The sequence below is a fragment of the Scyliorhinus canicula genome, chromosome 15, assembly GCF_902713615.1.
Source record: "Scyliorhinus canicula chromosome 15, sScyCan1.1, whole genome shotgun sequence".
In the NCBI taxonomy this organism is placed as follows: Eukaryota; Metazoa; Chordata; class Chondrichthyes; order Carcharhiniformes; family Scyliorhinidae; genus Scyliorhinus; species Scyliorhinus canicula.
Genome location: NC_052160.1, coordinates 10780252 through 10807431, shown reverse-complemented (window position 1 = coordinate 10807431; position 27180 = coordinate 10780252). Strand labels below are relative to the sequence as shown.

General features: G+C 48.8%; 1 protein-coding gene across 3 annotated transcripts in view; it reads right to left on the bottom strand.

Moving 5' to 3' along the window:
- The window catches only part of LOC119978739 (Golgi apparatus membrane protein TVP23 homolog A-like), a 64372-nt gene that overhangs the window by 13812 nt on the left and 23380 nt on the right, over positions 1 to 27180 (bottom strand). For all 3 annotated transcript variants that reach the window (XM_038820576.1, XM_038820577.1, XM_038820575.1), the window contains exons 3-6: positions 25297 to 25441; positions 12128 to 12217; positions 9373 to 9504; positions 4770 to 4898 (exon numbers count right to left, since the gene is read on the bottom strand). In XM_038820576.1, coding sequence (XP_038676504.1) covers positions 4770 to 4898; positions 9373 to 9504; positions 12128 to 12217; positions 25297 to 25441 — 496 coding nt within the window. The remainder of the gene's footprint in view (positions 1 to 4769; positions 4899 to 9372; positions 9505 to 12127; positions 12218 to 25296; positions 25442 to 27180) is intronic.

Sequence of the window (27180 nt, the reverse complement as noted above, 5' to 3'; positions counted from 1 at the left end):
TCGACAAACTATCCATATCTTACATGTTATACAAAGGCCATCTACCACCAACAACACCGCTCTTCATATTCTGATGAAAATAATTGAATTACTAACTTCCAAATGCCCATGAGGCAATGGGGATTGTTCAAAACCCAACCTTCACCTGGAACTGTTCCTTCACCCACTCTTACAGACATTTATAGAGTTGTTTTTACAGCACAGGAAGAGGTCCTTCGATCCATGTCAGTGCCAGCCATCGAGAACCAAACTATTCTAATCCCATTTTCCAGCACTTGGTCCTTAGCCGTGTGTGACGTGGTGTTTCAAGTGCTCATCTAAATATTTTTAAATTGTTGTGATGGTTCCCACCTCAACCACCCTTTCAGGCAGCAGATTGCAGATTTCAACCATGCTTTGGGTGAAAAGGTTTTTCCTCACATCTCCTCTAAACCTCCTGCTGCTTACCGTAAATCTATACCCACTGGCTATTGACCCTTCCACAATCCTGGTGAATCGCCTCTCCGCCCATTCTAGTGAATCACTTCCTTCTGATAGTGTGGCGACCAGAACTGCACAGTACTCCAACTGTAGCCTAGCCAGCATTTTATATAGCTCCATCTCAACCTCCCTGCTCTTCTATTCTGTGTTTCAGCTAATAAAGGCAAGTATCCCATGTGCCTTCATAATAATAATAATCTTTATTATTGTCACAAGTAGGCTTACATTATCACTGCAATGAAGTTTCTGTGAAAATCCCCCATTCGCCACACTCCGGCGTCTGTTTGGGTACACGGAGGGAGAATTCAGAATGTCCAAATTACCTTACAGCACGTCTTTCAGGACTTGTGGGAGGAAACCGGAGCACCCGGAGGAAACCCACGCACACACAGGGAGAACGTGCAGACTCCGCACAGACAGTGACCCAAGCGGGAATCAAACCTGAGACCCTGGAGCTGTGAAGCAACAGTGCTAACCACTGTGCTACCATGCCACCCACGTGGATAAGAACATAAGAACTAGGAGCAGGAGTAGGCCATCTGGCCCCTCGAGCCTGCTCCGCCATTCAATGAGATCATGGCTGATCTTTTGTGGACTCAGCTCCACTTTCCAGCCCGAACGCCATAACCCTTAATCCCTTTATTACCACCGTATCTACCTGTCATCAGGGATCCCAAAGTTCATGCACCCCAAAGCTCCTCTGATGCTCTACTTCTTAGGGTCCTGGGCAGCATGGTACCACAAGTGGATAGCCCTGTGGCTTCACAGCGCCAGGGTCCCAGGTTCAATTTCCCGCTGGGTCACGGTCTGTGCGGAGCCTGCACATTCTGCCCGTGTCTGCGTGGGTTTCCTCCGGGTGGTCCGGTTTCCTCCCACATTCCAGGTTAGGTGATTAACCACGCTGAATTGCCCTTAGTGTCCAAAAAGGTTAGGAGGGGTTATTGGGTTACGGGGATAGGGCAGAAGTGAGGGCTTAAGTGGGTCAGTGCAGACTCGATGGGTTGAATGGCTTCCTTCTGCACTGTATGCTCTATGTACCATTTATTGCACGCAGTTTCTGATATAAAGTAGCTGTCTAGGGCGGCACGGTGGCACAGCGGTTAGCACATCTGTCTCGTGGTGCCGAGGACCCGTGTTCGATCTCGGCCCCGTGTCACTGTCCGTGTGGAGTTTGCACATTCTCCCCATCTACAGGGGTCTCACTCCCACAACCCCCTAAAGATGTGCAGGTTCGGTGGATTGGCCACGCTAAATTGCCCCTTAATTGGGAAAAAAAAAGAATTGGGTACTCTAAATTTATTTTTAAAAAGGAAAAAAATAAATAAAGTAGCAGTCTGAATCTAGCATCCGCATGCTGACAATTACTTCAGGTCGTGGTAATAATAGTTAATTCCATTTTCTTTTAACTTCTGTGAAGACAAAAATATACAATGGAGAGGAAGCAGTGATAGGTGATGGCTACATAAATCCTGAGGTGGACACCCAACAATTGTGCCAAGAGATGGGGAAATAGAAGGACATAAGCCAGCTTTGAGTTAGTATGGAATATCCGCTAGCCTTCCTTTGCATTCTACTCCTTTCCCGCACAGTGTGAAGCTCCATACCATGCTAATCCTTAGGTTATTTTACCACTGGTTGCCGAGGGTGGAGTCTGGTTGGACATCTGTTTGAGGCATGTGACATATCTCCTGATTTCCTGGCATATCAAACACTACTGCAGGAAAAGTGCAGGTATATGGACATTGTTGTTCAGGATATTGACGGGAGGATGTCAACCTTCTCAGATGCAACCTGCCTGGCAACCTCTGTGGCCCCCAAAGAGCAGAGACTTAGGAGAACTCTGACAGGAAAGTCACTGTTACACAGAAGTAGAAAAAAATGAAATTCCACAACAAATGCTACAATGCTACACCTTAATGACAACAGGGAAAAAAGAAACAAGAAAATAGCTTTGGTCCAACAATGTTCAGCATAAGTTTCTTTCAGCTGATTTCCACCCAATTTAACGGGACAATAAAGAGAAATGGTGTGAGATGGGTGTTAGGGGAAAAGGGTACATATGATGTTATCATACTCTCACATCAGTGTATATGGATCATGCCAACTGTCACAGATGCTTTATGCTCAAATTAAATCTTGATTGAAGAATCTAAATCTAATCCCAAAATTCCACTCAATCTTTAGTGCAAGAATCTCTCGACCAAAACGGGTGGAGAAAATTCAAAAATCTAGGCTGGCGTGTTGAGAGTGCAAAATTAGTCCTACGAAATATCCAAGTTGCACTTTGGAGAAAACAAAGAGTTAAATTCTCTGCCGTTGGGATGCTCCGTTTTGTCACAGCCTGGGGGTTTCCCGACGGTGTGGGACTGCCCCACAATGGGAAACTCCATTGGTCAGCTGGAGAATCCCGACGGCGTGCTGAACCAGAAACCTGGCACGGCGGGACGGAGGGACCTGCCCAGAATATCAAAAGGCAACATCCATTTCTAAATTCAAGCCCATAATGATAAAATAAATGTGTATATGGGGCTAGATTGGAATAAAGTTAAGAAGAAAGAGCCAGTCCTTTGACAAGATCACTATCTCTCTTGTTAGTTTCAGTTAGGCAAGTTTTAACATAGACATAGAACAGTACAGCACAGAACAGGCCCTTCGGCCCTCGATGTTGTGCCGAGCAATGATCACCCTACTTAAACCCACGTAACCCGTATACCAACAATCCCCCCAAGATTGGTCTTTTCCATCGGGACATCCGACCTTTGAATGGAGAACCAGGTAATACGCGAGAAGGCTGCATAGGTTAATGCAAATAAGTTCCCGTATTGCAAGCAAAATAAATTTACGTCTTTCCCGTCTTTATTGCTCATTTTCAACTCTCCCCTCCAAAATATGTAGATGTGGAACTGTCAGCTCTTTCAAAGTTCCCAGGGCTGGAGAACTGGTAAAGGCTCATTCCTGATTGGGGTATTTGACCAAACAGGGTGAAACCTCTTTCTTGTCCTCCTAGCCTAGGAAATCAATGGAGTTGAAGTTGTCCACAAGGAACCAACAGGAGGTCTGATCAAGCAGCTTGTGGGATCACTTGGCCAACAGGCTATTTCTGGAACATCTCCACTGTATCTTGACCAACAGCTTACAAAGGAATAATACCTCAACAAGCAAAAAACCTCCCAACTTGCAACATATCCACAATTATGATGTGGTCTCCAGTGAGTTACAGATGCCCACGATGGCTATGCGAAATGAAAATTGCTTATTGTCACAAGTAGGCTTCAAATGAAGTTACTGTGAAAAGCCCCTAGTTGTCACATTCCGGCGCCTGTTCGGGGAGGCTGGTACGGGAATCGAACCGTGCTGCTGGCCTGCCTTGGTCTGTTTTAAAAGCCAGCTATTTAGCCCTGTGCTAAACCAGCCCCAGAGTACAGTTAAGTGTGCAGTATATCTGTAGAGAAGCCTAGGTACTAAGTCTTTGTGCAAATGGTCCCTGGATCATTTGGCACTTACACCAAACAATATATTTATAATTTAAATCAGAGCGCTCCATGTGAGTAAATGAATGGGCAGACCTGGAAAATGATGTTCAATCAATAATCAGTTGTGGAAGTCGAGTATTCCATTCCATATGGTTTTGTTATAAGTTGAGAATAACATGATTACAAATGGCTTCTACTTGCATTAAAAAAATGTGTATTTTTTCTATGGCTGGAATACAGAATTTAGCATTTTGAAAGTTTATAGGCTGGGAGGAAACATCACAATGTCCATTGTCCAACGTAGCCCCAGTTCATAGCCTGCTGGAGAAATACTCGAGCATAGAAACAGACCTTCACATTTCTTCACCAATGAACCACTACCTCAAACAAAAGCATGCACTGTTTGAAAACAAACAGCTTATCTAGCGCCCTTAACAAAATTAAATGTCGATATTTAAAAAGATATGAAAAAGTCACTTGGAACTGGAGTGGAAGGTTGGATCCAGCAGTTTGATTTGAATTGTCACACGTACCGAAGTGCAGCTAAAAGTATTTTTCTGCGGCCAAGGGAATGTACACAGTACGTACATAGTAGACAAAAAAAGAATAATCAACAGTTGGAGTATATTATACTTATTTACTTATCGACTTATTTGCTTCAAAGATGACTTTTCTCTGGTGCAAAATGCTTTACACTCGAGATCAAAAATATTTTTCTTGAGATCTTCATTTACTTTCACCAAGAATATGAAACGCCTTCAAAAACGTTCACTGCTGTTCACAAAAGGTTTCTTCTGTCGATGATTTTAACCTTACCCTTTGAAAGAGCTGTTGGCCCAGGTACGTTGAAGCTGCTTTAGTGACGTTCTTGTTGCCTCCCAGCTTACAGCGGATGTACCCATACAGATTAGCTGCTTGTAAGGAAAGTCCTGCTATCACCAAGGCCTGTAAAAGCACATTAATTAATGAGCTAACGATACACAACTCAAATAACATGGCTAGGTATCTTAAATCAGATTAAATGGACATATGAATTAATAGAAAGTAGGAATGAGTTAAAGATAGAAATGCAATTACTTGTTTTGAAGGTGAAAGACCACCAGTAATTCTATGTTTTTCGAAAATTATTTTGCCCACTAGATTTTTGCTGAGTCAGGTCAACTTAGGAACCATTTAAAAACCAATGGACGAGACCAAATTCCGGGACTCTGTACCAAAATAAAGATGCAGGTAGCACCACCAAGCTGCCGGCTCCATTGCGGGAAGAGGTATCTCATCGCCCCCGCGATTTTCATGGAGTTGGGTCAGCTTCTCCATGACTCAAAGTTCACGGCCTCCTCAGAGGAATGATGACCACAGTCTATATTTGGAAACCTTGCAGAAGCAAAGTTCAAAAGGTTTTACACAGGCCATGGCACCTTCCCTGGCCCCATTTTACCTCCATGCCCATTCATCCTGTGTGCACGATGTGGAGAGTCAATGAGCCACGTAATAACAATGGCAAGTGTTGAAAGGCAGAGAAAAAAAACACCCATTCACAATTCTTTGAAAAGGGAATTGCTGTTCCTACAATCCTGTAAACGTGCCAATCAGATAGGGCAAATATTGCATCAGTAACCATACCTGTTAAATTTCCCCAATAAACATTCAGAAATTGGCAAAGCGAGCACAGAAAAATAGTTTATTATACCTGCACGTCAATCAAGCAAAGTAAACACTCCATTCAATTGTCAAAACAGAACCCCTGCTGAGCCAAAGAAGTTGAGAATTCTGGAGCTCAGCTATTCATTCACAGCAAAGCCATCTTGGAATTGTTTCAGTAGAAACAGATGGCCAGAAATCTGGGTTCACCAACTGGGCTCATTATGAATGCTGTTACAAGTCTTTGGTTTTTTTAAATCCATGGACTTCAGCACAAGGTATTTGCCATAAGTACTTTTGACTTAGTAAGATGTGTCCTTTGACACCCAGAAGGTTACATTTTCAGTGGATATACACCTCGAAATACAATTATCAAGAGATAGGATGCGAGACTAGTATGTTGAGCATTGAGTGATGCAATACCGCTCAAAAGCTGAGCACACCAAATTCATTATTTTAGCCCATCTGTGGCCTGGAACTAACTGGGGAGAGGATAAACGAAAACATGTCACCAGGTACTGCACAATTTCTTTTATTCATTCATGGAATGTGGGCATTGCTGGAAAGGTCAGCAATTATTGCCCATCCCTACTTGCCCGAGGGGCTTGCTAGACCATTTCAAGGGCAGCTAAGTTTCATCTACATTGCTGGAAATTCAGAGTCACATGTAGGCCAGACCGAATAAGGATGGTAGATATCCTTCCCTAAAGAATATGTGGTAAAATGGCCAACAGCCTGAATTTTAGGCCCAATACAAAACTGGACACTTTAAATTAAGAATTGGACATATTAAATGAAACCACAGTCAGACCTGATGGGAATTTGAACATCCAAGTTCGAATACACTGGGCAGAGTCAGACAGCCAGGGCAAGTCTGGATCTGCTCTGTAAACATCAGAAGATAATCGGTCCCATTCAAAAGGATCTATTGTTGTGGACTGCCCAGACGAAGCCAGACTTTTTGGCACCTAGATTTCCCACCATTATCTTATATGGGGGAGCACTGCTTCTTCTCACACATGTATAAGGTGTACTCTTCAATTTGTTTCTTTGTGGTGATCCGGGCGGTGTTGTTGGGGGTGGTGGGGGCGGAGCATGTGGGAATTGTAATATCTGATCACACGAAGCATTGCCTGGAGGCTTAGTGAAGGGCATGTGCAGAGGCTGGGATGGAGACTGGATTCGGGTTTGTTGGCGGATAAGGGGTTCTGTGAAAAGGTGAGATCGGCAATCGAGGAATATGTGGAAATCAATCAGAACAAGGAGATGTTGGCGCCACATTCTGGGAGCCGTTAAAGGTGGTGGTCTGAGGGGAGAATATCTCAATCAAGGCATACAGGGACTGGAGGAGGAGGGAGGAGCATGATAGGCTGTTGGATGAGATAGTTGAGGTGGACAGGAGGGGCCCCCCACTAAAGAGCTGATGGCGGAGAGGAAAAGGTTGCAGGGGCAGTTTGATTGGTTGACGACGGGGAAGGCTGTGGGGCAGTTCAGGAGGGTGAGGTTGAAAATGAATATGTGGAGAATATGAGTAGCATGCTGGCCCATCAGCTGAGGAGGCAGGCTGCATCCAGGGAAATCTTAATGGTGAGAACGGAGAGGTGGGGGGGGGAAATAAATGCGGCGTTCCAGTGGATACTATGAGAAGTTATATAGGGCGGAGCCAGGTGGAGAGGAAGGGATATGGGATGATTCCTGGACGGACTGGAGTTTCCAAGTTCCAAGAGAAGAGGCAGGCATTGGAGGAGCCGTTGGGTCTAACAGAGATGATCGATAGTATTAAGGGGGTGAAGTCGGGGAAGGCTCCAGAGCCAGATGGCTTTCTGGCAGAGTTCTATAAGGCATTTGCAACAGAGTTGGCACCGCACTTGTTGGGGATGTTTAGTGAGGCAATGGAGAAGCAGGAGCTGCCAGAGACACTGACACAAGCGGCGATTACGCTAATCCCGAAGAAGGGGAAGGATTGCAGGAATGTGGATCAGATAGGCCCATCAGATAGGCTTGATTCAGTTCAAGGTAATGCATAGGGTGCATATGACTCGGGCAAGGATGAGAGGGTTCTTTCAAGGGGTGACCGACGAGTATGAGAAGTGCGAGCGGGGGCCAGCGAACAATACGCACATGTTTTGGGGTTGTGAGACACTGGAGAGGTCCTAAGAAGCGGTGTTTGGGACGTCCAAAATTGTGGGGCTGGAGGTCAGGCCGGACCCAATGGTGGTGACCTTGGGCTATCAGAAATGCCAGAGCTGCTGGAGGGGACAGGGGCTGACATTATGGCCTTCGCCTCTCTAATTGCCCGGTGGAGGATCTTGTTCAATTGGAGGGCGGATATGCCACCAGTAGTGGCGGCCTAGCTGGGAGACCCGTGTGACTTTCTACGGTTGGAGAATATCAAATTTGCATTGAGGGGGTCGGTGGAGGGATTCGGGACACAGTGGACAATGTTTGTGGAATTGTTCGTCAAGCCCGGGGAGGGGGGGGGGGGGGGGGGGGGGGGGGGGGTAAAATGGGGTAAAAACTGGACAAACTGGATTGTGAGGTTATTGAGTGTGTTGTTGTGTATGTTACTGTTCTTTTTATAAATGTTTGTAATGAAATACATTTTCTAAAAATCTTATATGGGATAAGGTTACTTGTGGACTTTGCACCTGAAGATGGACCCCTGGGGGTGGGTCCCTGGTGTCCCACAGAGTTGCAATCGGCAACTCCACTGGGTGTTGTGAGCCCCAACTCGAGACCTCATTGGCTGAGGGCCAGAGACGCTTCTGGAAGGGTGCGAAGAGGAGTATAAGAGGCATGCAGAGACCCTCCCCAGCGAAGACTCGCTGCAGAGGCAGCGGAGAAGACTCAATGATGGACCAGGGGACAGAAGAAAGCCGCGTAGGAGACCCGCCTTCGCAGACGAAGGCCCTGAGACAACCGAGACTCAGAAAATTGGTCCAGAAGCTCCATCCAGTTCATTGGCATGGGTAGTTAAGGTGTATAATAGTTGGAATAATTTAAGGGATAACTGTTTTATTGTGTTTGTAAATAAGCTTGGGTTGAATTTTGAACTATATTTGTCTTTTGTTCATCTCACAAATAAAGGCATTTGGGTAAAACGTCGGAATAATAAACTGGTCGAAGTATCTGGGATTTTACAGACAGCAAACATCAGTGAACTTGATTGTTTTTTATGACAACCCAATAACTTTGTTGGCACCATTAGTGCTACTAGCTTTTTATTCCAGATTTTATTTAGTTAAGTTTAAATTTGATAAGGTGCTCCTTGGCAAGGTTCCTGGGAACTCCTCCTCTAATTGGCATACCCCCCCCCCCCCCCCGACCCTTGGCAATGCCAACCTAGCACCCGGGAACTTTGGCCCTGCCAGCCTGTCATCCCAGCAGTGCCACCAGGGTGCCAGGCTGGCAGTACCAAGGTGCCAGGGTACCACCCTGCCCTCTCCCCGACCACCAATGGTCTCCAATGGCCTGAGAGACGTCCCGAGATGCCTTTGCACCTAGTCCACGATGCTGGAAACCAATGCTAATTGGCACCCTGGCGAGGTCTCCCAGGCACAGCCGTTGAGTGGCACCTGGCACCCCGGTATTTAAATTAGTCATTAGGGGCCCGATTTGGGCCTTTCGTGCAATTCACTTGTTGCGCCGAGATCCAACTCTGGATTTGGCTGCCAAGCGCACTTGTGGTAAGTCTGGTCGCTAGAGATCAAAGAAAATAACTATATTCGACAATTGTTTTAAAAACAAAATCCTTGGTACATATTTTAAAACGTCTTACCAGCCACTTCAGCTTCAGAGAGAACAACGTGCTGAAAAGAAACACTGTCCATATTAGGGGGCAGACGATCAGCCCAAGCCAGAAGATCTGAGCTTCTGCTTCAGTTGACGAAGCTCTATTTTTAGGGCTAGACTGTGAAGAAACAGAAAAAACTTGAACATATCCACCACAGGTTCTCATCACAAATTTGAAAATGTGAAAACGAGCGCTCAAGATGAGGAAGGGGAGAGTGGGGAGAAGAAAAGAGGGCGGCAGCAGGGAGGAGAGATGGCGTGGCGGACAGCGGGGCGGGGCGGAGAGATGGACGGCAGGACGGGGTGGAGAGATGGAGAGCGGGACGGGGCGGAGAGATGGAGAGCGGGGCGGGGAGGAGAGATGGAGAGCGGGTCAGGGAGGAGAGATGGAGAGCAGGGCGGGGCAGAAACATGGAGAGTGGGGCGGGGAGGAGAGATGGAGAATGGGGTGGGGAGGAGAGATGGAGAGTGGGGCAGGGTGGAGAGATGGAGAGTGAGGCGGGGAGGAGAGATGGAGAGTGGGGTGGGGCGGAGAGATGGAGAGTGGGGTGAGGAGGAGAGATGGAGAGTGGGGCGGGGCGGAGAGATGGAGAGTGGGGTGAGGAGGAGAGATGGAGAGTGGGGCAGGGTGGAGAGATGGAGAACGGGACAGGGAGGAGAGATGAAGAGTGGGGTGGGGCGGAGAGTTGGAGAACGGGGCAGGGTGGAGAGATGGAGAGTGGGGCAGGGTGGAGAGATGGAGAGCGGGGAGGGGAGGAGAGATGGAGAACGGGGCAGGGTGGAGAGATGGAGAGCGGGGCAGGGAGGAGAGATGGAGAGCGGGGCAGGGAGTAGAGATGGAGAGCGGGGCAGGGAGGAGAGATGGAGAGCGGGGCAGGGAGGAGAGATGGAGAGCGGGGCAGGGAGGAGAGATGGAGAGCGGGGTAGGGAGGAGAGATGGAGAGCAGGACGGGGCGGAGAGATGGAGAGTGAGGCGGGGAGGAGAGATGGAGAGCGGGGCAGGGAGGAGAGATGGAGAGCAGGACGGGGCGGAGAGATGGAGAGTGAGGCGGGAGGAGAGATGGAGAGCGGGGCGGGGAGGAGAGATGGGGCAGGGAGGAGAGAAGGAGAGATGGAGAGCGGGGCGCGGAGGAGAGATGGAGTGCAGCGCGGGGCAAGGAGGAGAGATGGAGAGCGGGACAGGGCAGAGAGATGGAGAGCGGGACGGGGTGGAGAGATGGAGAGCGGGGCAGGGTGGAGAGATGGAGAGCGAGGCGGGGTGGAGAGATGAAGAGCGGGGCAGGGAGGAGAGATGGAGAGCGGGGTAGGGAGGAGAGATGGAGAGCAGGACGGGGCGGAGAGATGGAGAGTGAGGCGGGGAGGAGAGATGGAGAGCGGGGCAGGGAGGAGAGATGGAGAGCAGGACGGGGCGGAGAGATGGAGAGTGAGGCGGGGCGGGGAGAGAAGGAGAGATGGAGAGCGGGGCGCGGAGGAGAGATGGAGTGCAGCGCGGGGCAAGGAGGAGAGATGGAGAGCGGGACAGGGCAGAGAGATGGAGAGCGGGACGGGGTGGAGAGATGGAGAGCGGGGCAGGGTGGAGAGATGGAGAGCGAGGCGGGGTGGAGAGATGAAGAGCGGGGCGGGGAGGAGAGATGGAGAACGGGGCAGGGAGGGGAGATGGAGAGTGGGGCAGGGTGGAGAGATGGAGAGTGGGGAAGGGTGGAGAGATGGAGAGTGGGGCAGGGAGGAGAGATGGAGAACGGTACAGGGAGGAGAGATGGAGAGAAGGGCAGAGCGGCGAGATGGAGAGTGGGGCGGGTGGAGAGATGGAGAGCGGGGCAGGGCGGAGAGATGGAGAGTGAGGCAGGGAGGAGAGATGGAGAGAAGGGCAGGGCGGAGAGATGGAGAGCGGGGCGGGGCGGAGAGATGGAGTGTTGGGTGGGGAGGAGAGATGGAGAGTGGGGTGGGGAGGAGAGATGGAGTGTTGGGTGGGGAGGAGAGATGGAGAGTGGGGTGGGGAGGAGAGATGGAGAGCGGGGCAGGGAGGAGAGATGGAGAGCAGGACGGGGTGGAGAGATGAAGAGTGAGGCGGGGAGGACAGATGGAGAGCGGGGCGCGGAGGAGAGATGGAGTGCGGGGCGGGGAGGAGAGATGGAGAGCGGGACGGGGCGGAGAGATGGAGTGTGGGGTGGGGAGGAGAGATGGAGAGCGGGATGGGGCGGAGAGATGGAGTGTGGGGCGGGGAGGAGAGATGGAGAGCGGGACGGGGCGGAGAGATGGAGTGTGGGGTGGGGAGGAGAGATGGAGAGCGGGATGCTGAGGAGAGATGGAGAGCGGGGCGGGGTGGAGAGATGGACAGCGGGGCAGGGAGGAGAGATGGAGAGATGGGCGGGGCGGAGAGATGGAGAGCAGGGCAGGGAGCAGAGTTGGAAAGATCGACACCCGTACGAGGTGGAGAGAGAAATCGACAGCGAGGTAGGTAGGAGAGAGATATCGATGGGAGGGCTAGGAGGGGAGACAGCGGGTCCGTGGAGAAAAGAGAGAGAAAGATCATCATCGCAGATGGATGTGAGAGTTTAAAACTGGGAATAGTCAGCAGAGATGGGAGAGAAGAACATCATCGATCAAAACTGGAGATGAGTGAGAGGGAAAGTCAGCAGAGATGGGAGAGAGAGACCATCAGCGCGGATGGGACACAGAAATCGATAGCGGGCACAGTGGGAGAGAGACAGACAGTAATGGCTTCACGTTGAACCTTTTACCTTTTTGGCTTCAAAAAGCCAATGGCTTTTCCCATCTTCATCAATCTGGTTCCACCAGCGTAAACCGACCAGTAGCCTTCCTGTTACATTCTGCAGTCAACAAGGTATAGAAATTTTAAAAACCATCCCTTAATCTATTGTATGGGAAGCAGGCAGGAGGAACTTTCAGTGAATGATCTAGCAAAGGGTTTGTATCTGGTACCAGGGCCGGGATTCTCCCCTACCTGGCGGGGCGGGGGGGTCCCGGTGTGTTGGAGTGGCGTGAACCACTCCAGCGTCGGGCTGCCCCACAGGTGCGGAGTCTCCGCACCTTTAGGGGCCAAGCCCTCACATTGAGGGGCTAGGCCCGCGCCGGAGTGGTTCCCACTCCGCCGGGGCTGAAAGGACTTTGCCAGCCGCGTAAGTCCGCGCGTGCGCCAGAGCGTCAGCGGCTGTTGATGTCATACCGATGCCTGCGCAGGGGAGAGGGTCTCTTCCGCCTCTGCCATGGTGAAGGCGGAAGAAAAAGAGTGCCCCCACGGCACAGGCCCGCTCGCCAATCGGTGGGCCCCGATCGTGGGCCAGGCCACCGTGCGGGCACCCCCCGGGGTCAGATCGCCCCGCGCCCCACCCCCAGGACCCCGGAGCCCGCCCACGCCGCTAATCCCGCCGGTCAGGTAGGTGGTTTAATCCATGCCGGCAGGAGAGGCCCGTCAGCGGTGGGACTTTGGCCCATCGCAGGCCGGAGAATAGCCGCGGGGTACCCGCCGACCGGCGTGATTCCCGACCCCGCCGAATCTCGGGGGCAGAGAATTCGGGACACGCCGAGGGCGGGATTGACGCCGGCCCCGGGCGATTCCCTGACCCTGCGGGGGGTCGGAGAATTCAGCCTCAGATCTCTGATCGTGCCCAAAGTAGAAACACCAGGCTCTTGTGATTAGTGCCCACTTCCTGTCCATAAACTTTATGTCCTGTATCAAGTTTTATCACAGTTAGAATGGAAATTTCTGGTTCAAACAGTTGGTCATAGGAAATCCATATGCAAACATTTTGCCAGTTTGACTAATTATATAAATTCAAATAAGCTCATCGGCTAAATTTCAAACATTTAACAAAATAAATGCAATAATATGCATTATATAACAATTACATCTATCCACTTATTTATTTTAAACACCTTCACTATAGTTTTTATTTGAAGTCTTGGCCTCCCTTGGATTTGATATCTTGATGCTCAGAGAGTTTTTCAGTGAAAGGCAGACGCTCCACTCTGAGCTTGTGCAGTGTCGAGTTTTCAGCAACATTTCAGTGGGTCAAATGATTGCGTGCTTCCCAACCTGCCCACACGCTGAGTCCCGACAAAATTGAGTTGTTCTTTTTCAATTATTTGGTTGAAAGCTAGAGGACAGATTTAGTCAGCTAATATTAATAGCATTTTAAAAAAAAGACATGATATATGTTAAAGGTTACGGGCAGAGTTCTTCCCCAAAAATGACCACAGGCTAAAACGCTGCAAATGGGAACTGCGATTGAGAAGAGAATCAGGCATCCAGCCAAAACCAGATTTGTGTCCGGCGACGATTGGGGGGGGGGGGGGGGGGGGGGGGGGGGGGGGGGCATGATCTGGTCCCTCCCTGTCTGCGAAAACGAGGTTTGCGGCTCTCGTCAGCAGCGGCATGCAAAACTACCATTTGCATGTATTTAAATATGATTAGCAGGTTGGACACAGTTTGCTCTGTCCTTCCACGATGCTCTGCTCCTCTCAGGCGGAGGTCTTAGCGGCGTGAATTACTACAAGTTTTATAAACATGGACTGGGCGCCGTGGCTGAGGAGGGGGAGCGGGAGGCGAACTAAAACACCAAAAACCCATTGAAAACGATCGGGCTTGCTGGGGTGTGGCTGCCTAAGCAGGGGGCAGTAGTGGGTAGTGACTTGGTGCCAAGTCTGTGGACTTGGGTTCAATTTGGCCTGGCCCAGACCACCATTGTTGCAGTCTGTCTTTTAAACACACCACTTTGGGGCTACTTACAGGTTCCTGGCTGCTCACACTGCTGAGTGCTGCCTGTGTCGATGTGTCTACGATGTAAAGTTAGAGCGCATGGGATTGCGGGTATTGTTGAGATGGATAGAAAGCTGGTTAGCAGACAGGAAGCAAAATGTTGGAATAAATGCATCTTTTTACAATTGATAGGCAGCGACTAGTGGGTAATGCAGGGAACCCCAACTATACCAGTACCCCAACTGTTCACATTATATTTTAATGATTTTGACGAGGGAAATATAGTATTTCCAAATCTGCCGATAATACAAAGTGAGCTGAGGGGAGTGAACTGTGAGGAGGATGCAGATACTTCAGCGGGATTGGTACAGGCTGAGTGAGTGGGCAAATGCAGTACAATGTGGATAAATGTGAGGTTATCCGCTTCTGTAGCAAAAATAGAAAGCCAGATTATTATTTGAATGGATGTAAATTGAGAGAGGTGGAGACTCAGCGAGACCTTGGTGTCCTCGTGCATCAGTCGTTGAAAGTAAGCGTGCAGATACAGCAGGCAGTAGAGAAGGCAAATGGCATGCTACCCTTTATAGTGAGGGGATGAGAGTATAGGAACAGGAATGTTTTATTAAAATTGTATAGGGCATTGAAAATCGCTTATTGTCACAAGTAGGCTTCAATGAAGTTACTGTGAAAAGCCCCTAGTCGCAGCATTCCGGCGCCTGTCAGGGGAGGCTGGTACGGGAATTGAACTGTGCTGCTGGCCTGCTTGGTCTGCTTTAAAAGCCAGCAATTTAGCCAAGTGAGCTAAACGAGCCCCTTTGAGCTAAACAAGCCCCTTTGAGCTAAACATGGACTGCAGTTTTAGTGTCCTTATCTGAGCTATGGAGGGAGTGCTCTGAAGGTTTATCAGGCTGATTCCTGGGATGGCGGGACAGTCATTTGAGTAGAGACTAAATTGGTTAGGATGATATTGACTGCAGTTTAGATAGGTAAAGGTAAAGTCGCCATAGTCCCCAGGAACCAGAGGCTGCTTTCCCGGAGGGGGTACAATGATTGGTGGTGGTTTAACCGGAGGATCGCCATAGCCAGGCGAGTGGAAATCTTGAGAAGGTGGGCCTACACGACCAACCTCAGGTACGGGAATTGTACCTGCGCTGTTGGCCTTGCTCTGCACCACAAACCAGATGTCCAGCCAAGTGAGCTAAACCGGCCCCCATTGGTGTTCAGAAGAGTGCGAGGGGATCTCATAGAACCGTACAACATTCTAACAGGATTAGACAGCGTGCATTCAGAAAGAATGTTCCCGATGGTGGGGGGTCATAGTTTCAGGAATTTAGGACTGAGTGAGGAGAAATTTCTTCATCCAGAGAGTGGTGAATCTGTGGAATTCGCGACCACAAAAAGTAATTGAGGCAAAAACATTGTTTAATTTCAAAAAGCAATTCGATATAGCTCTTGGGGCTAAAGGGATCAAGGGATAAGGGGGGGAAAGGCGGGATCAAGGTATCAATCTCAATGATCAGCCATGATCATAATAAATGGCGGAGCAGGCTCGAAAGGCCAATTGGCCTCCTCTTGCTTCTATTTTCTATGTATATTTCTATGTGTCCTTTAAATGCTCAGTAGGCCATTCATTGGTCATCTGGGAGCCCACCCAGTTCGCCCCTCTGAACACCCTCATACCCAAAGTATATCATCAAAGGCCAAGGTCAATCAGGAGCTCACCAGGTGTTGGCACTCCTCAGAAGCTCTGCCCCTTTGCAGAGAAAGCAGGGGATTATCAGAGCTCATCCCACCCAGAGAGCACCTGCACTGCGCCTTTGGAATCCTCCCTGGTTCTCTGCCCCTCTCAGGGCAGAGGCCTCACCAGTGGCCTCCATCCCTCCGGCTCACACAGTCTGCCTCTGCCACCACATCCCAGGCAGTATACAGGAGGGCAGGCTTGGGTCTGCGGCCCACGCTGTGGAAGTCCCTCTGCTCCTCAGTAACATGGACCTGTGGATTCACCTCGAGCCCTTGACCTCGGGGAGAGCAGGTCTTCTCGGAGCCAGCTTGGTGGCTGCAGTGAGTGTGTGTTAAGTGGAGTGCTTAACAACAGCTCCAGAGGGCAGCACGGTGGCACAGTGGGTTAGCCCTGCTACCTCACGGCACCGAGGTCCCAGCTTCAATCTCGGCTCTGGGTCACTGGCCGTGTGGAGTTTGCACATTCGTCCCGTGTTTCGCCCCCACAACCCAAAGATGTGCAGGGTAGGTGAATTGAACACGCTAAATTGCCCCTTAATTGGAAAAAAAATGATTGGGTACTCTAAATAAAAAAAAACAGCTCCAGCTGACAGGCTCTTTGGCGCGTGGTTAGAATGCCCGCTGGGCTGGGAACTACTCGGAATTCACGCCAGCAGAGTGCTGGCTATTAGCATTAGAATTGCTCTACAAAGAGCGCCCCCAACAGGAATGTAAACTATACACAATTCAGTTCCAGCATCAACACTTAGGGTACGATCTACCGGCCCCGTCACGCCCAACCCAGCGGGATCCAGATTTGCACATTCGAGTAGTTAGTCCCGGGAGGCTCGGTCTGAGGTTGGGAGATTGAGGTGCCATTTAAAAATGGCGCCCCGATTTCTTCCTGTACTGGCAAACTGAGCACGTTAGTGCAGGAAATGAGTCGAAGTTCGGCCTCGATGGGGTGATCCTCACCAATCCCCGACAAACAGCGGGGCCACCTGCAGCTCCGAGAAACACCCTTTAAACCGCCCTCTTAGGGTCCCAATTGGAGAATTCCGCCAAAAGCTCATTTTGGGAAGGAACACCGGTACGAATCCTGGCAGCTGTTTTCGGTGCAATTTCCATCGCAATCCACCCACACAGTTTGGAGATAGATAGATAGAGATAGAGATAGAGAAATACAGCACAGAACAGGCTCTTCGGCCCACGATGTTGTGCCAAACTTTTGTCCTAGGTTAATCATAGAATTTTGGACACTAAGGGCAATTTATCATGACCAATCCACCCAACCTGCACATCTTTGGACTGTGGGAGGAAACCAGAGTACCCGGAGGAAACCCACACACACACGGGGAGGATGTGCAGACTCCACACAGACAGTGACCCAAGCCGGAATCGAACTTAGGACCCTGGAGCTGTGAAGCAATTGTGCTATCCACAATGCTACCGTGCTGCCCTTAAGAAGAAATTAATCTACACTCCATTATTCTACCCTAATCCATGTACCTATCCAATAGCCGCTTGAAGGTCCCTAACGAGCTTGGGGAATTTCCCATCAGGAAAGATGCAGGTCCTAAAGAAACTGGTCACACCGGCTCCTCAGAGGTCAGGATGTCATTTTTAAAATTTTTTTTTTATAAATTTAGAGTACCCAATTATTTTTTTCCAATTAAGGGGCAATTTAGCGTGGCCAATCCGCCTACCCTGCACATCTTTGGGTTGTGGGGGTGAAACCCACGCAGACACGGGGGAGAATGTGCAAACTCCACACGGACAGTGACCCAGGGCCGGGATTCGAACCCAGGTCCTCAGCGCCGTAGGCAGCAATGCTAACCACTGTGCCACCGTGCTGCCCTAGGGTGTCATTTTTAAAAGGCACCCGATCTCCAGCCTACCCCCGCCCCCAAGCACAAGGGCGAAGACCCTCTCCCTAATGACCAACACCCCATTATTGGGTCGTCAAAGGCCCCCGCCTTCCCTTCAGGCTTCCTACCTTCCCTTTATCCCTCCCCTTTTTCTTGGCCATGTCCCCTCGCAGTGCCATTTTGCACCTTGGTAGTGCCAAGTGCTAGGGGGCAGTGACACCCAGGGACTCTAATGGCCTCTGAGCTCCCCTCAGCGTGGTGATCACGTCTGGCCTCTGTTGACGGACACCAGTAGCGATTCCTGCTGACTTCACACTGCACCAACTGGGCCGGAGAATCCCGGGAGCTGGGAGACTTCGGCTAAAACCTGTTGAATTGTGTTAAAATATCTTTCCTGGGTGTGAACCAGTGCCGTAGGTCAGGAGCATTGCACATCATTTGGTGCCTGGCGAGAACCCCATTAAGGGGCTCTCCCACTATTGTCTGGGAATAGTGGGAGGTGCGCCGGGTGCAACAGGGAGAGATTAAGAACATAAGTACTAGGAGCAGGAGTAGGCCACCTGGCCCCTCGAGCCTGCTCCGCCATTCATGGCTGATCTTTTGTGGACTCAGCTGCACTTTTCCCTTATATCACCCCTTACATCTTTATAGACTCCAGAAACTGCACTGACAGCAAGAAAGCTGGCAGAATCTTCCACTCTGGTATCCAAGTCTGGTGCGGGGCATCAGCGTGATTCCCGCTAGGCGGCGGAACGGCTGAACATGTACCATCTTCCGCTGTTCAGCTCGTTCGTTATGCATCTGCGAGAAGCTCACAACTCTTGTGATGGGGCAGGGAGGAGGTAGCCAACCCTGTTGTTATCTCGTGGGGTCCAAAGTCCCGGCGCCATATTTAAAGGGCATCCAGAAAGTCACTCATTGCAGGCCAGGGCCTCTGAATTACTCATCGAAAGTCCTCACAACTGGATCTTGCACTGGAGAAGCTGGCAGATGTGACATTCCAGGATATACAAGGGCGTCTCAGGCATTGCCTTTTGCTCTTCACTAGACTTGAGCTTCACCGACAATGCACCAATGTTTGGACCACTGCTCGCCTTGCAGTGGATCCCGTTTACCAGCATTCTGACCTTCTAGAGGCCTTGCTGCCACTTGTGACTCAGGCCTTTGCTCCTCCTGGCCCTGTGCCAACCTGCGATGGGCCCTCCTCCTCATGTGGATGCGAGCCATTACAAACCCATGGTTGCCTGCAACCTGCATAAGCAGCACCTCAGTGGACACACTAATGTGGTGACCTTCTAAGGCCTAGCTTTTAGACTTGACTAGAATTGGCCATTTTAAATTAAAGAATTGGGCACTTTAAAACAAGCCACGGCCACTCCAGCACACAGCTCAATGTGAATTCAAACTGGCCAAATTTGAATACACAACCAACAGTCAAGCTGCCAGAACATGTTTGGACCTGCCCCGTCAATCGCCCATCAGGAGATTGACATGCACAGGTCGATTGTCAGTAACCCAGACTTTCTGTCACCCAAAATTTCTGCTGTTACCTTACATGGGAACAGGTTATATGCAGCCCACACCACCAGAGATGGGATACCTAGGGCGGGCTCTAGTGTCCTGTCAAACGGATCATCAACTGGATCATTGGGTGCTGAGACTCCCCCTTCCGATGCATCAATGGCAGAGAGCCAGAGGAAATGGCAAAGGGGCACAAAAGGAGGGGAATAAAAACAGGCACCCAAGGCACACCGGGAGCGAACTCTCGGCGTGGGAGGTAACCTTGATCAGACCAGATACGGTCAGAGAAGACCAGAACAAACAAGACAAGGAAGAACCGCCAGCGAGAACCACCTTCATAAAGACAGACCAGAGGAACACAATGATCAAATCCATTGCCTATCAAGCCATCTCTGTGGGTTAATTGTGTTAAATAAATATTGTTGAATTTGAACTTGTGTTTGTGGTTTGTTCTCCTTGTTATTAAAGGTACCTCGGTAAAGGTTGAGTAAGTGAACTGGTCGAAAGTATCTGAGGTTTAATAGATACAACACTAACATTTAGTGAGCATTTCCTTTACATATAGGTTTCCCTCTATCGCAAAGTCAGCAGGCCAGTGCAAGTCCTCTGCTTGACCTCTGTCTAGACATGGCAACCTCACCCTAACCCTTCCAGGCGAAGGACATCTTGGAGGACCAGAGATGGATTTTTCTCCAGTACATACATGACTGCGAATGGAGATATTTCTCTTTGACTAGGCGAGGAGAGCTATATGCAAGAAGCTTCCTCTGGCACTATCCCACTTACCGCCCTCAAAATTGTAGAGAAACCAATGCCGTTGCAACCACCAGTCTTTGTCAGCCATGGCCATTCACCTGGCAGGATGGAGGTTTGGAGTTCTGAGTTGGCTGCTGTCCTTCAGCTATGATGCCTCTTGGAGGCATTTACCTCCCATCCCTGCCTCTGACTGCAGCCAATGGCAAATGGCACAGAATGAATGGCAGCTCCAGAATTGCTAGTATCTCCAATTTATGAGGCCAATGAGTCAGGAATAAACCTGTTGTCATGTGGGCCAGAGAAGAGAACACAATGGAGATAATACACAAACTTCTCCATTATTATTAGTGTTTCTTTAGTTTGCAACTTATGCTGACCTTAAAATTCATCCACCCTAAAAGACCCTTCTCCCCCTTTAGAGATCTCATTGATGGATTAACTGTGTGGTCAAGGTTTGATTTGAAAAATGGTGCGAGTGGTGTGTTTTAGTTTCGTCTTCAGAGCTGGATAGCTGCAGTCACAACCAGAAGGTGTATGAATCTCTCTCTCTGTAATCTAAAAACTGTAAATCGATCCTTTGGTGATTCAAAACTGATAACTGTTCGCCGTAGTGAATTTAAACCTGATGTGCTTCTGTGTTAAAAGTTTTTAAAAGTTGGATGTTAAAAGGACAGCTTAAGGATTACTTAGTGTTGTAGTCTTTCGGGGTTGTATTTGAATTAATGGTTGCTAAGATGTTCACTGTATCTTTTAAAAAGGTTAACCGGAGTTCATAGAATAAACATTGTATTGCTTTAAAAAATACTTTTCCATTTCTGCTGTACCACACCTGTAGAGTGGACCATGTGCTCCCCATACCACAACCTATGAAAAGTTGTGGGTCAGGTGAACTCCATGATACACTTTGGGGTTCTCTAAACCCTGGCCGATAACACCTCTGTCACCCTTGACTCTCCCCGCTTTATGCGGGAACCTATCACAATCCATCTCCACATGCCTTTTCTTCCCTCAGAACCACCATCCATTACCATCCGAAAGCCCACCCTGACCCTGCTCCCTCCTGCTATCCGAGCTTGTCTAGTCCCTCTCTGTGACCCAACCCGTGAGACCTTCACCTACTAAACTCTCACCCTGAATCTGCCACATTATAACATCCAACTGCCCCCCGACTGTAAATGTTACGTCCTATCAATGGTACTCTGAGTTTACCCCCACCCTTTAAAACACTCTTTCCCTGCCCCTTTCCCGGACACTCTTTCCCCCGCCTCTCCACCTGCCTCCCGTTTCCAGTCTTAGCACAGCTTTTGCTTCCAGCGCTCAATAAGAGTGAAGTTATAGGAGGTCCCGAGACAGGCAAAATCAGCATATACTGACCTCAAAGTGATGGAAGAGGTTAAGCTCACCATGTGCACACCACTTATATACAGTCATAAAACTGAACGTTCTAAATTCTCGCTCGTGGCGACCTTTATTTGGAGGGGGAACTTAATTCCTTTTAATGGTCATGCTTGAGATGAGCTTCCCGACGTTGTTAGTTTGGAAACTTGACCTGCCTTTAGCCCATTCTGAAAGTCGGGAGAACAAAATTCAGTTATCCAACTGTTGGGAAATCAATTTTTTTTTTTCTTCCTGCGAAGTACAATACCCCTGCCCACCACAATTCCGGCTGCTGGCACAGCCAGACCACGCCACCCATAGTTCTTCCTTATTTTTGAAATTACAAATTAGTTGAATTTAGAACATAGGAATTTGGAGGCCATTTATCCCTATAGCTTGTTCCACCATTCCAGGATACCCACCTTTGTTCAATATTCCTTTTAGGTTTAAAATTAATAACCGATTGCCATTTACAGAAAAATATTCCAAACTTCTACCATCATTTATGTAGACATGTTTCCTAGTTTCAATGTTGAAATGCCTGGATCTAATTTTTCAACAATGCCACTGAATCATCAGCTCTCCAACCAGTAGCCAAAGAAATACTATGGCTACAAGAGCAGGTCAGAGGCCTAGGAATCCTGTGGTGAGTAACTCACCTCCTGACTCAGCAAAGCCTGCCCACCATCCACAAGTCAGGTGGAATTCTCTCCACTTGCCTGGATGAATGCAGCTCCAACAACACACAAGCTCAACACCATCCTAGCTTGATTGGTATCCCATTCACAAACATTTAGTCCCCCCCACCACCAATGCACAGCATCAGTAATGTGTACCACCTACAAGATGCACTGCAGGAACTGGCCATGGCTCTTGTGACTGTACCTTTTAAATCCAGGACTGCTAGTATCTCAAAGAATAAAGACAGCAGACACATGGGAACCCCACCAGCTGGAAGGTGTCCCCCCCCCCCCCCCCCCCCCCTCCCCCAACCTGGAAATCCTGGAACTCCCTCCCTAAAGCACTGCAGGCGTACCTACACCCCAGTGACTGCAACAGTTCAAGAAGACAGCTCACCATCACCTCCTCAAGGGTAATTAGAGATGGTAATAAATGCTGGCCTGGGCAGCAAAGCCCATGAATGCATTAAAAAAAGTCACTGCACTTCAAAGTATGTGAGGTCCTTCAATACTCTTGATGAATGTGACAAGGTGCAACAGAGGATTTTGTATATTTCTTTTAGGATAGATACAAGAAATTTTAATTACATGGAGTAATCCACACGTCTTGACAGATTCAAAATACTGGTAAGATTTTGTGAATTGGCAATAATTCCCACCTGTTATCATACATTTATTTCAATTCCCTTGTGTTGCCCACAGGAAATATTTATGGAGCTATGTCCATTTTCTCCCCAATGAATAGGTCTCCAACAAAATTATTGGAACACAGTTTTGAAATATGTGTTTTCTGAAAATATGGATTTTTTAACAGGGTATTGAAGGAAATTAAAGGCATTATTTATTAAAGAAGAATTTTACATCCCATTTGTCTGCCTATTCAAGCGATTAATGAGATTGTAAAATTGTTTTTGGGTGCAGAGTCCAAATTACACTGAGCAGTGTAATTCACTGCTTGGCCAATAGGTGGCGAACTTGTTATATGAAGAATAACTTCTCCGTTTTACATCCCTCAAAAAATATAATCCTATCAAGGAAGGAAACATGATCTGGTAAATGGCCAAGTACCGGCAAACCTCTCACCACAACTGAAACATGTCGACACAAACACAGCCATGTTAATAAAGCACAAGGTCAATGTTTTCCTCCATATTTACACTGTTTTGGGTGTGGCGCCTGGGCACCGAGTCCAGGAATTGTTCCCGGAATTGCGTTGCTACTTCTGGTACTTTCTGCTTGAAATAATAAGAGAGGTTGAATATTCTAACTCATGTTTGGACAATGGAAAGCAAATTTTGCAGCAACAATAGGGAAACAAAAGCTGGAGTATTATTAGGTATGTCATTGGCAGCAAAACTATGGGGAAGTTACACAATAAAAGGAACACTCTGGGGGCGACTTTTAGCCGACATTCACCCTGAGAGAGCAGGGTGGGTGCAAAATCCAAAGAGAATTGAGAAACACGATTCCAGAAATCACGGGCTGGATTTTCCGTTTTTGGGACTAAGTCCCCACGCCGTCGGGAAACCTGTAGTCTTTTACAGCAGGAAAATTGGCCACAGATTCCCCGTTTTGCTGGGGGCTAGCAGGCAGCCGTCATTGAACTTGCAGCTCTAGCTGCCAATACAACCACCAGCACTTCCGGGTCAGAACCCGCACATGCGTAGGCGGCGGCCTCCAGTGGCCGCACCTTTCTACACGGCGGACTCAGCCCGGAACCTGGACCGGCAAAATAGTGCCCCGCATCGGTTGTTTCCACACCCCGGACCGCCCGCACACATTGCCGCCCCCAGCCCCAAATGAAGCCCTCCCTGCCCACCGATCAGTCATGCCCTGGCTGTGGCAGCCCCGGACTGATTCCACAGCCGCCACGCGAGGATCCTGGATGGTGGGACCATGAGAGGTCCACGCCGTTGGGAATTTGGTCGGTCGGGGACAGAGCATCGCGGGGTGTGCATCAAGCAAGAGCCTGAGGCGGTGGATAATCGGCGTGGCGGATTTTCGGCGAGCGGAGAATTGAAGAATCGCCGAACACGTTTTTGCGTCGAGGTGCGGAGAATTCAGCCCTATGTTTTCCCATTTCTAACCCCGGCAAAGGGCAGAACCTCTTTGTAATACATGTAACTACGTTTTAATATTATTAATAAGACATGCTTCCCCCCTCCTCCTCACTGAATATTCATTCCTACAACAAGTTTGGAAAAACGTGATTCAGCCGAGGGGATTCCCTCCAGGGCCACAAGAGGTAAGTATAGTCCCCGGGGAGGAGAGGGGGGGAGGGGGGGTTCCGTCTTTGTGTGGTGGTGGTGGTGGGCGGAGGGGGGGGAGAGAGACAGTGTGGCCAGTGAGTGGGGGAACTTGCAGTTATGGGGGTAGGCACTGGGGGTTGGGGAATGTGGGAGATACTTTCTCTGATGAACCGGCTCTATCAGTCCTCGCCCTGAAAGAGTGATGACATATGGGCAGCACGGTAGCATTGTGGATAGCACAATTGCTTCACAGCTCCAGGGTCCCAGGTTCGATTCCGGCTTGGGTCACTGTCTGTGCGGAGTCTGCACGTTCTCCCCGTGTCTGCGTGGGTTTCCTCCGGGTGCTCCGGTTTCCTCCCAGAGTCCAAAGATGTGCAGGTTAGGTGGATTGGCCATGATAAATTGCCCTTAGTGTCCAAAATTGCCCTTAGTGTTGGGTGGGGTTGCTGGGTTATGGGGATAGGGTGGAGGTGTTGACCTTGGGTAGGGTGCTCTTTCCAAGAGCCGGTGCAGACTCGATGGGCCGAATGGCTTCCTTCTGCACTGTAAATTCTATGAAAAAAAATAAACCACACCCTTTTCTGTGAAGAGGCTCAATATCTGGAGAGAAAACTGGTCTGTGCAGCTGGAGAGCTACATGCCGATTTTCAGTCTGAGCCCAGCACTTTGACAAGATATGGTAACATTAATCAGAAAACTGTGATGACCATATTAGAGTACAACAGGAGCCACAGTTCTTCTCCATATTCCTCTACCCTCAAGGGATAAGCTCCCAAAAGACAATGCCCAGAGCTGGTCTTCAATTCTTTAGACCTAAAACCTATCTGACAGAAACGGCACAGAAAAATCGAAGCAAGGAACTTTACTGCCTGTGCTACACAGTACCTAACGTTTCGCCTCTGTATGTGGCTAGTAACATAGGACTTTAAAAATAAAACACTAAAAACTACTGCAGTTGCAGATCACATCTGACCTCGCATGTAAGCAGTAGTCCAAAATTAGCAGGTTCACAGTTCTTACCTTTACTGACCAGAAGTCAAAGGACAGGAGGAGGAGTATCATCACAAAACAGGCAACAAAGCTTCTGCTGAACCAGTCACAGAAGAGGTAAGTAATGATGGCACTTACACGGAAAAACAGGTGGAAAAACGTAGCGAGTGGATGCCTGAAAAATATTCAACGCATTAGGAGGTTAACAGCAGGGATCCATGGAATAAACAAATATATTACAAATTTACTGCAATCACTGGATATTCACCACAATAATTCAGCATAGTGGTAAGGAATTTCATTCCAAAATTGGTTGTATTCTACCTCTTATAAATGACAGGATATCAGAAAGAGTACCCACAATGTTATGAATGTGGATTAGGATGTTTATTATTGCTGGTACTTTCCACCCTAAGCACTATCAACATGATTGTGAAAAAAAAAACACAATGTCTGAAACAAAACAGAAAGTGCAGGTAACAGACAGCAGGTTAATCAGCAGCTGCACAGGGAAAAGACAGGTTCTTTATATTTTTGGTGTCTAACTCAAAACAATGACCAAAGAGTTACACAACCAAAACTCCAATAACAATATAAACAAAAAATACTGGATAGGTACATGGATTACGGTAGAATGATGGGGTGTAGATTAATTTGTTCTTAATCTAGGACAAAAGTTCAGCACATCATCGTGGGCTGAAGGGCCTGTTGCGTGCTGTATTTTCTATGTTTCTATGTTATTCAGACCACAGTATAGCTTTTACTTAAACAACAAGCTATGATTTTGTTTACACTACTAAACTGGTTTCGACACTTGTCCCTTATGAATACAGAATAGATCAATAGGTATCTAACCACACTCAACTACTGTTGCTCTAACTCACTGGTTTGAACTATACCCTCACCTTCTCACACTAGCCCCTGGCCAAGCCGTTCCAGTACAGCCACAACACTGGCACCTACCCGGCAATGTAGTAAATTGCCTTGGTGTGTCCTGTACACAAGAAACAGGGCAAATCCAGCCCAGCCAATTATCACCCTATCAGTCTACTCTCCATCATCAGCAAAGTGATGGAAGGAGTCATCAACAGTGCTGGCAAGCGGCACTTACTCAGCAATAACCCGCTCACGGATGCACAATTTGGGTTCTGCCAGGGTCACTCAGCTCCTGACCTCATTACAGCCCTGGTTCGAACATGGAGAAAAGGGCTAAATGCCAGAGGTGAGGCTAGAGTGACTGCTCTTGACAGCAAGGCAGCATTTGACCGAGTATGGCTCGAGCAAAACTGGAGTCAATGGGATTCATGGGGAACTCTCCACTGGTTGGAGTCATACCCGGCACAAAGGAAGATGGTTGTGGTGGTTGGAGCTCAATCATCTCAGCTCGAGGACATTACTGCGGGAGTTCCTCAGGGTAGTGGCCTGGGCCCAACCATCTTCAGCTACTCCCATCATAAGGTCAAAAGTGGGGATGTTTGCGGAGGGCTGCACAATGTTCAGCACCATTTATGGACTGCTTCATTATCTGAGGAGTCATGTCCAAATGCAGCAAGAGCTGGACAATATCCAGGCTTAGCTGACAAGTGGGAAGTTACATCTGTGGTACACAAGTGTCAGGCAATGACCACCTCCTACAAGAGAGGATCTAGCCATCATCCCTTGACATTCAATCGCATTATCATCATTGACTCCCACACAATCAACAACGTTTGGGTGACCATTGACCAGAAACTGAACTGAGCTAGCTATATTAATACAGCGGGTACCAGGGCAGGTCAAAAGCTAGGAATCCTACAGCGAGTAACTCACCTCCTGACCCCCCCAAAGCCTGTTCACCATCTACTAGGCACAAGTCAGGAGTATAATGGAATATTCTCCACCTGCCTGGATGAGTGCAGCTCCAACAACACTCAA